The 11,206-nt window shown below is 37.5% G+C and overlaps 1 protein-coding gene across 1 annotated transcript in view; it reads left to right on the forward strand.

The window, feature by feature from the left end:
• The window catches only part of LOC126248766 (pre-piRNA 3'-exonuclease trimmer-like), a 250,164-nt gene extending 242,926 nt beyond the window's left edge, over positions 1–7,238 (forward strand). Inside the window, exon 12 of the mRNA XM_049950130.1 lies at positions 1,947–7,238. Coding sequence (XP_049806087.1) covers positions 1,947–2,025 — 79 coding nt within the window. The 3' untranslated portion in view covers positions 2,026–7,238. The remainder of the gene's footprint in view (positions 1–1,946) is intronic.
• Positions 7,239–11,206: the final 3,968 nt, after the last annotated feature.

Below are 11,206 nucleotides of genomic sequence, written 5' to 3' on the forward strand. Positions count from 1 at the left end.
CAATCATTTACTCATTTTTTGACAGGCACTACTGAAATATCCCAAAAGCACAAATACTGTTGTTCGGGTAGCAGGTTTACCAAAGTACATTTGTATTTTAATTTTCATTAATTCTATTGGTAAAGTACTGTAGGTTGTTTACAATTATTGCTAGCTAAATCATATTGCCCTTCTTGACAGTATGGTCAAGGGTAATCCCAAAAGTAAGGTCTCCTATTTTTTATGAGTACAGAACTCTGTGTGGCAGTTGGTCACACTGTTATGAAGAGTGCATCACGGGCTGTGTGTAAACATGCACACACCACGCTGAGGCACTCTTTCTTGGCTTGACAGCCGTTGAGAATGGAGCTCCCGTTGGACATTGCCACCAAGTGCAAATTGCGCGATGTTATTCGGTTTTTGAACGCAAAGGGCACTGCGCTGATTGAAACCCATCGCCAACTTACGGAAGTGTATGGTGAGTCATGCATGAATGTCAAAAATGTTCGTAAGTGATGTAGAGAGTTTGCAGCTGGTCGTAGTGAAATTCACGACGAACAAAGGAGCAGGAGACGGTCAATTTCTGAGGAGACAGTGTGGAAGGTTGAGCAAAGCATGCGTGAAGATCGGCGGATCACCCTGGATGATCTCTGCAGATTGGCTCCTGAGGTTTCCCGAAGCACCGCTCACAGAATTTTAATGGACACATTGAACTATCGGAAGGTGTGCACAAGATGGGTGCCATGCATGCTGACTGAGGACCACGTGCGGCAACGATTTGATGCTTCCCGCGCATTTCTTCACCGCCATGCGGTCGAACAGAACAACTTTCTGGACTCAGTTGTCACAGGTGACGAAAACTGATCATACCACTTTACACCTGAGACCAAGCAGCAATCACGTCAGTGGTGGCATCCTTCTTCGCCAAAGCCGCAGAAATTCAAACAAACACAGTCTGCCGGTGAAGTCATGACAACCGTTTTTTGGGATCGGAAAGGGCTATTGTTGGTCGACTTTATGCCCACTGGGACCACAATTAACGCTGACAGGTACTGTGAGACTCTGAAAAAACTCAAATGGGCAATTCAGAATGAGAGAAGAGGAATGTTGAGCAAGGGCATACATATTCTCCATGACAACGCTCACCCACACATCGCTCGGCAAACTGTTGCTCTCCTGCAACAGTTTCAGTGGAACATAATCACCCACCCACCCTATAGTCCTGACTTGGTGCCCAGTGACAATCACCTGTTCCCTAAGTTAAAAGAACATTTAGCCGGAAAGTGATTCAGCTCCAACGACGAGGTGAAAGAAGAGGTTCATAACTTTCTGAACAGCATGGCGGCAAGCTGGTATGACATGGGCATACAAAAACTGCCACAGCGTCTACAAAAATGCATTGACAGAAATGGTGATTATGTTGAAAAATAGCTAAATGTCCAAGCTGAAAACTGATGTAAACCGTTGTAGAAAAAACAGGTCTATGTACTTATAAAAAAATAGGTGACCTTACTTTTGGGATTACCCTTGTAACAAAGATATCATTCTGAGCTGAAGTACCTGATGATGGTAAGCATCAACATTACTATGAAAGTTTTAGACAAGGAGAAGAACTAATATTTGAGGTTAACTTTCAATTTTGTTACAGCATGATGTAACTTGAAGGATTGTCAATAATTACTCTTTTGAATATAACAAACTTTGTTTTGGGTATGCTCATCAAAAACAGTGATTTTTCCAACACATGTTGAGGGAGGAAACTACAAAACAATCGGGTAGAATTAATAATCTAATATACTCTCCCCTTCTTCCTTGGAAGGCAGTTACATTTGATGTTGGAGAGTATCTAGCAAAAAGTCTGTTTGCCATTCTGTGTTTGTTGTGTTACACCATTGAATTCATTTGCAGTGATATTCTCTGTTTGATGATGTTGTATTCCCAGTATTGAAACCATTTTGTTTTTGCAGGATATGTGCAGCTTCCACAAGTATGACAGCAGCATGGTTTATCACAAGACATGCAATTCTTCGTAACATAAAACCATAACTCTTGTATTGTGTAGATTTGCACCTTGGGTAGCAAATGTTTCCACAAAATGTGTAAACTGGATGCAGTCACATTTTTATTTTTGAACAGAGCAGCACAATATGTGCAATTGCAGACTAGAAATTTATTTGTAAGTCTTGTAATAATGTAGCCTGTTTCCAGCCCCTTTTGTTTTTTAGCTGTACTTCTTATTACTTATTTTACTTTTTTAAAAAAATAGGTACCTATTTTTACATCACTGTATTTTTGTAGGATAAGAACAATATTGGTCCTGGTCATTTGAAATTCCATTCCAATTTAGTTTCATTGTGGAGGGCATCCGCTACAGTTTCCTTTCTAAAAATATTTCTCCTAGCAGTTTGCTGCTTCAGATTTTATGATATCAGGTCACTTGCTTTTGTACGTGCATTGTAGCTGAGGTCACTAATGCATGCCTGTGTGGTGGTGCTCGGCTCAAAGGTAAGCTGATTCTAGTCATAGTGGTGCATGAAATGTTTATTAGCAATATTTGGCTGGCAAGAGGAGTAGAAATATCGACTGTAAGTTCCTGATCACTAGTCATTATTTATTATCGTGTTCAAAACTCTCTCAGGTAGCTTTCTTTTCTTTGTCTCCAGTAGGTGTCCAACAAAACATAACCAATCATTTAAAGTTTTCCGTAAATAACTGCAACCCATCACCTTTTGTAATTCTTTAATTTTTATTTACCATGACTGGTTTCAAATTGCCTAGCAATTCACCTCCAGATGGTATATATTTACCATCTGGTGATGAATTGCTGGAATGTTTGGAGCCTTGTGGGGAGTCATGCAGCTGTGGGAAAATATAAAAATGAAACAAGTAAGCACTGAATATGGCGAGATCAACTTAACAGTTATTAGCATCTGTTGGTTTATTTCTAGTGCATGCTTTACTGTGGAGAACATAATGTATGTTTTCCAGTAACATTAAATCTGAAGCACTGGACAAACTTTGTCACAACACAAACACCCGCATAAACCAAAGACAGTGATTAAATTTATGTTCAGAGAATTTATATTGGGGCAGAGACTTACTTTGTGTGTGTGTCTAAGGATGTAGCCAGGATTTTGTCAAGGGAGGGAGGAGGAATCAGATTTGTTACGGAGTACATTAAAAGGCTCATGTTTTTAACCCTTGAGTGGGCGTGCCGTTTTTCATAAAATGAGAGGGCACGCAGCGCACTTCGTACACATGAAAAGAATAGCTTTCCTTATGTTACCAAGGTAAGTCATGTATGATCAAAATCACAGTTTAATCTTAGTTTATTTAAACAAGGAGAAAATTAACTAACATAATATGAGCTAAACTACTGTTTTTTAAACAGTAATGAAATAAATTTTCACTATAACTCTCTGTTGCCAAGGACAGGTGTTAAAAGACACAGTAATGACACATACGAAGCAGTAAACAGTGCAGTTGCATCAGATCTCAGTCAGCTGCTTATTTGATCACTAATTATCTTGTAGACAACTGCCTCAATGTGGGATTATGTTGCTAGTTCGCAACTGGGGTCATTTTTTTGAACTGATCGTAAATTTTTTCTCGCCTAGGTCGCTTTGTGTCTTATATTACTGCTGCTCACTTGGACGTACGACAGCACAATTTATCACTGTGTTACCTGAAACAATACTGAAGGAATAGGTATAGGTTTACAGTTGTGAAACAAAAATTGAATCGCACAAAATCATTTTATTTTTGGTTGATGCACTTTTATACACAGGTGCGCCCGCTCAATGGTTAATTTGCTCTGAGAACACATTTATTCATTTTTTTCATTTCATAATTTTGTGGAGACTTTCATACAAATACATACCAGTAATAACACACACACATCCGCAAGCATTCGTACATGCTCGCAAGCCCGCGCACGCGCGCACACACACACACACACACACACACACACACACACACACACACACACACACACACACACAAAATTAATTTTTTTTTATTTGCCGGTATGATAACACTTCACTCTATTGCCAAGCAAATTAAACATATTATTCTTCAAAGCCACATTTTTTTTATATTCTGGTACACTTTCTTTAGAAACTAGGACTGATAGACATCAAACTTTCAGTCTCTCTAGTTAATAGAGTAATGATTAATCAGATAAAAAAGGGACCTGGAATGATACCAAGAATAAATTTACAAGCTTCAAGGTGGTTGAAAATATCTATAATATTTTTCTGTTGGAACAAAGAAAAGCATTACTTGTAATATGTGTAAAACACAGTAACCGGTTTTTATATGATTTGAGGATGGTGTTTCATCTATATTCTGTAAGAGTTTCGGGTCTTTGTCTCTACCAGTTTCTTCAGAAAATGTACCCGAAGTTTGCTCATTTTAACATTGATTGCTTATTGGAGTTTCTTCACGACTGTCCCCCGCCCACCCCCCCACCCCCACCCCCCACCCCCCTCAACCCCATCCCCCCAAGAACTGTGCAGGAAACAAACTGCAAAAAAGTTAGATGAAATGTAAAATAAATGTTGAGGTTGCAGTGTGGAAGAAACAAAATGGAGAAGAGGGCGTGGGACTGGTGGGATTCCTTTGGAACCAGATGACTTTATCCTCTAAGGATCTCTTTGCAGGTATACTGATGACGACCAACAGGTTCCCCAGAGGCTGAAATAAAACAAAAGAGGCAGTTTCTGGGGAAAAAGCGGTATATACATGCTAATAATGATGCATTGCATGTAATATCTGTTTTCCACTTTAGAAGCAGTTTATCAACAGAAGTTCAGTGACTTGCTTGCACAGTCTTTAACTTCTTGGCCATAGTAATGCAATTTCAAAACACAAATACTCCAGCTGGAACTCACAATAATGTATTCGTCACTGGAGTCTCAAACACAAACGGGCTATTTCATTTTGCAGAAGTCTACACCAGCGTGCAGAGAATAGTCAAGAGTCAGAGCTACTATGGGAATAGAATCACTGTCATAATATATATGCCAATTTTAGGCTCTATGAGAAATAACATTTTTACACATAGTGAATTACAAAACTGTAGGATCAACAAAGAAGCAGATGCCTAATGTGAGGGACTTCTTTCATTGTAAGGAGAGGAAAGAGTCAAAATTCCAACAGATAACTTAATCTTCCTGTGCGTAACACAATCTATTAATGATAACACATGCAAATAAAATGTAAATGTTAATTAACGGTCATGCGCAGATCAGTAATGATGAAAAAGGAATCCTATATAATATTGATGACTTCAAAGAACATTCACAACACAGATCAATTTGGCAGACACATGGGCCTTAAATTCTTTAACAAGTTGCTAAACACAGCTTGCATGACTCCCTTACACAAGAACAAGAAAGTTTTAAAATATTTGCCAAAAGAGCAAGAATGTTAGACAGTTGATGAAATCATGGAGAGTGATTTCCTAGAACTGTGCTTTGGGTAGCTATGTGTATCAGTAAAATTGCATGTAATTATCATATAGTTAGAATTTTGCATTTATGTACATGTGAATAAATATGCGAGTATACTGCTCAACTAGCCATATGTAATCATAAACTGCAAACACATATAATTAATATGTATAAGTATATAACTGATATACAATTGTAATTTAGCATTTATATATATGTGTGTAAACAAGTATTCCACTAATTATACAGGGTGAGTCAAAAAGGACTTTACAACTTTGGAATGATATAGAAATTTATTAAGCTAACTTACAGAATTGGTAGATGAGTCATTTCGTAGAAAGCAGCCTAAAGTTTGATTCACATAGTGCACCAGTACCCCATTCCACCACCAGGAGTGCCTGTGTAGTGCACAGTTAAAATGGCTACTTCCACTAGTGCGGAGGATGTTGTCACTGGTGTTGTGTACCTGAATGTGCTTGAAAACATTTTTACTTCCACAGATCGATGAAGGTGATCGAGATGGGAGTTTTACTACTACTACTACTACTACTACTAGTACTACTACTTCTACTCTACTACTTGCAAGATGGTGCACCACCCCATTTCCCCATAGAACTTCGAGGCTTCCTGGATAATCACTTCCCAGGTCGGTGGATTGGCCGTGAAGGACCAGACACGTGGCTATCTCACTCGCCAGACTTCACACCACTGGATTTCTCTCTCTGGGGCATGATTAAAGACTCTGTGTATGTTTGTCCCATACCAAACAATTTAGCTGACCTGATAAATGAAATCTATGCTGCTGTTGTGCAAGTTGTGCGGAATGTGCTGCAACTAGCATGGGAAGAAGTTGATTACCGATGGGATGTTTGCCACATCACAAACGGTGGTCACATTGAACCAAAATGACACTTCTTGAGATTATTTGCTACAAAATGACACATCTACGGATTCTGTAAGTTATCTCAGTAAATTTCTATGTATTCTGAAGTTGTAAAATCTTTCCGACTCATCGTGTGTATCGGTGTTAATAGTGTATTAGAAGCTGACATTGTACTCTTACAAAAATGTGCTTTTATTTACTCATAAAGCTCATTTATCAATTGTATTAACTAACTGTGCTTTACATGCTGACAAGGCCAATTGTATCAAAATATACTGAATGGCTGATAATAAACATTCCAAGGATAACATGGTGTGGCCGGCCGCTGGTGGCCGAGCGGTTCTGACGCTACAGTCTGGAACCGCGCGACCGCTACGGTCGCAGGTTCGAATCCTGCCTCGGGCATGGATGTGTGTGTTGTCCTTAGGTTAGTTAGGTTTAAGTAGTTCTAAGTTCTAGGGGACTTATGACCTCAGCAGTTGAGTCCCATAGTGCTCAGAGCCATTTGAACCATTTGATAACATGGTGTGAGAAGCCAGCCAGAAACTTTGCAGTACTTTAATGAACAAATACTTAGTAGTTGATGCTAAATTCATGAAATTGAGATATTGATGTGTAACAAAGATTGTGGTGTGAAGGATCATTATGTAAAAATTTGTCTAATTCATATTCTTCTGACTTTTCAGTATTATAGCTTTCCTCCTGCGCTTTAATTCTGCAGCAGGTACATGTTCAGAACATTTTCACTGTAGATCAAATACTGTGTTCTCCCCTTGATAACCATCAAATGAGCTAAATACACAATTATATGTAATACAAATACATAATTGTCTTTTTAACACTTATCACCTGCATCGTATAGATATTACATTTTGAGAGAGTGTCAAACATATTTTTAAAAATGCTCCCTGTTTGTGGAGCAGACATTTAAAAAAATTAAAAACAAGCAGCAACCCTAAATATGTTGATAAAATGATTCAATAGATCATAATGGAGGTGCCATGGCAAGGTAGGCCAGAGAGACAAGATCGACTGAATAAGTTAAGTAAAGCTGTATATAACAAGAAAGCCATAACCTTCCAAATGTAACCATGGCATTACAATATTTGTAAGCAGCAGCTTGTGCAGATTTGAATTTGGAAATAATAAATTTAAAATGAAGAAGAGAAACAAGAAGTTCTCAATAACACAGAAGGTGAATCAAGGAGAACAAAGAAAATAGAAGGAGAAACAGTGGAGAGAAGCACTTGTGAAAATAACTCTAATTTATGCCCACTGGTTGATCTCATTATACAAGTAATTCTTGGCACATACAGTGCTTATTTGTTTCATTTTTATGGCACCGTACCTCAGCTGGTGAAAACGGAACCCTTATAGGATCAGTTTGTTCTCTGTCTGTCCGAGGGTTCAAGACCTTTTTCTCAGGAGCGGGTAGGGCAAAAACTACACCAAATTTTGAAACAAAATCTGCTGCATTTGGCAGAAAACAATATTGACTTTGAGGAAAAAGTCGCACTGAATGTGGCTAAAAATAACAATGAAATTGACAAAAAAATAAGAACGAATTTGACCAAAAAATAAAATGATTTTTTCTTGTCCCTCCCACTAGTCAGATTAATAAACTGTCTTAGATATATAATAACTAAAAATCTTCATGAAATTCTCAGTAGATCCAACACATTTACAACCAACTACTCTGTAAATAACAGCTACAAACCTTGACATAGTTAACTTGTATACCAACATACCTATAACAGAAACACTCTAACAATCAAAGGTAACTTAGTGCATCATAAAAATTGAAGTACGTTGAAATCGAGAAACTAATGGATTTGCTCGAGATGGTGCAATCTCATTTACATTCCCTTTAATAATGAAATCTATGTACACAATTATAGTTCAGCAATGGGCAGTAGTTTAGCTGGCCTAATTGCTGACGTTCATATTAATAATCTAAAAACCAAATTTTTTAAGCAAACCAAATGGGGAAAAAGGCGAAATCATTTATTATGAATGTGATGTTGATGATTTCCTGATACTGTACTGTGGGACAACCACTGAAACAGAAAGCTTAGCTGAGAAACCTGCTGCAGAAACCAAAGAACTAAAGATTTTAAAAACAATAGTCTACAACAGTGCTTATAACCCATTCATAGTTGACATATTATTAGATGAAAAAATGAAAACCAGTCAGACAGCAGCAATAAACTAGTCTCTGTAGAAAAAGAAACTGAATATATCTGCCAGCCGCGGTGGTCTCGCGGTTCTAGGCGCGCAGTCCGGAACCGCGCGACTGCTACGGTCGCAGGTTCGAATCCTGCCTCGGGCATGGATGTGTGTGATGTCCTTAGGTTAGTTAGGTTTAAGTAGTTCTAAGTTCTAGGGGACTGATGACCACAGCTGTTAAGTCCCATAGTTCTCAGAGCCATTTGAACCATTTGAATATATCTCTATGCCATTTCTCGTTAATATCTCGTATCAATTCGCAAAACTGTTTAAATTATTAGTCAGCCCATTTTTGACACAATTGTGGTATGTACTGCACAGCGGAATTAAACAATCACTTTTTCAAAATCCTGCTATCCCCACCCGTTGTGACATTCAAGTTTGAAATTTGGTGAAAATATGCATACAACCTTCCTCTGTTTAGATTAGACTAGATTAGATTAGTACTTGTTCCATAGATCATGAGTACGACACTTCGTAATGATGTGGAATGTGTCATGTTAATAAAAGGTGTCTATTCAAGATATTATATTACACAAAATATTACACGACACTTACTTTTTTTTTAAATTACCCACTTACTATATCCAAAAATTCATCTGAGTAGGAGGAGTTGCCATTCAGAAATTTTTTTAATTTCCTTTTAAATGTTATATGGCTATCTGACAGACTTTTGATGCTATTAGGTAAGTGACCAAAGATTTTTGTGGCTGCATAATTTACCCCCTTCTGAGCCAAAGTTAGATTTAACCTTGAGTAGTGAAGATCATCCTTTCTCATAGTGTTGTAGCCGTGTACACTGCTATTACTTTTGAATTCGTTCGGAATGTTAATAACAAATTTCATAAGTGAATATATATATTGTGAGGCTACAGTGAAGATCTCTAGCTCTTTAAATAAGTGTCTGCAGGATGATCTTGGATGAGCTCCAGAAATTATTCTGATTACATGCTTTTGTGCAATGAACACTCTTTTACTCAATGATGAGTTACCCCAGAATATGATACCATACGAAAGCAGAGAATGAAAATATGTGTGGTAAGCTAATTTACTGAGATGTATATCGTCAAAATTTGCAATGACCCTAATAGCGTAAGTAGCTGAACTCAAGCGTTTCAGCAGATCCTCAGCATGATTTTTCCAGTTCAACCCCTCATCAATGCATACACCTAGAAATTTTGAATATTCTACGTTAGCTACCGATTTCTGATCGAAGTCTATATTTATTAATGGTGTCATTCCATTTGCTGTGTGGAACTGTATACACTTGTGTACACTTGTGTTTTGTGAAAGTTTAATGAGAGCCTATTTGCAGAGAACCACTTAATGATTTTCTGAAAAACATCGTTTACGATTTCACCAGTTAATTCTTGTTTGTTGGGTGTGCTAGCTATACTTGTATCATCAGCAAAAAGTACCAGCTTTGCATCTTCGTGAATGTAGAATGGCAAGTCATTAATATATATTAAGAACAGCAGAGGACTCGAGACTGAACCTTGCGGCACTCCATTCTTGATTGTTCCCCAGTTTGAGAAATCACCAGTTTTTTGCATATTATGTGAACTGCTTATTTCAACTTTCTGCACTCTTCCAGTTAGGCATGATTTAAACCATTTGAGCACTGCCCCATTCATACCACAGTACTTGAGCTTATCTAGAAGTATTCCATGATTTACACAATCAAAAGCCTTTGATAGATCACAAAAAATCCCAACAGGTGACTTCCGGCATTTAATATTTCATTAGTGGAAGTATATATAGCATTTTCCATTGAGAAACCCTTCTGGAAACCAAACTAACATTTTTTTTAAACTTTATTTTTACAAAGGTGTGAAGCTACTCAACAGTACATTATTTTTTCAAGAATTTTGGATAAGGCAGTCAGAAGAGAGATTGGGCGGTAGTTGTTGACATCACACGTATCCCCTTTTTTATGCAGTGGTTTAACAGTGGCATACTTCAGTCTATCTGGGAAAATACCCTGCTTCAGAGAGCTATTACATATGTGGCTAAGAATCCCACTTATTTCTTGGGAACAAGCTTTTATTATCCTGCTGGAAATGCCATCAATTCCATGTGAGCTTTTATTCTTGAGAGAGTTTATTACCTTCCTAATTGCAGAAGGAGAGGTGGGTGGAATTTCAATTGTGTCAAATGGTGTGGGTAAGGCCTATTCCATTAACTGCCTTTTCTTCTTCTAATGAACATTTAGATCCTATTTTCTCTACAACATTTAAAAATTGATTATTCAAAATGATTTCGACTTCCGGCTTGTTGTTTATCAAGTTTCCATTCGCTTTGATGGTGATGCCTTCATCCTGTACTCTTGGTTGCCATGTCTCCCTTGTAATAATATTCCAAATTGTTTAGATTTTGTTATCAGAGGTATTAATCTCAGACATGATGCACATGCTTCTGGACTTTTTAATAACCTTTCTTAATGTAGCACAGTAGTTTTTATAATATTTGGCTGTTTCTGGGTCATTACTCTTTCTTGTTGTTAGATACAGTTCCCTTTTGTGGTTACAAGATATTTTTATTCCTTTAGTAAGCCAAGGTTTTTTGCATGGTTTCTTATAATTAGGCCTAGCGTTAACTACTTTCTTGGGGAAACAGTTTTCAAATTCTCTTAAAAGTGTATCATGAAATAAGTTATATTTTAAAT

Source organism: Schistocerca nitens, chromosome 1, assembly GCF_023898315.1.
Source record: "Schistocerca nitens isolate TAMUIC-IGC-003100 chromosome 1, iqSchNite1.1, whole genome shotgun sequence".
Classification (NCBI taxonomy): Eukaryota; Metazoa; Arthropoda; class Insecta; order Orthoptera; family Acrididae; genus Schistocerca; species Schistocerca nitens.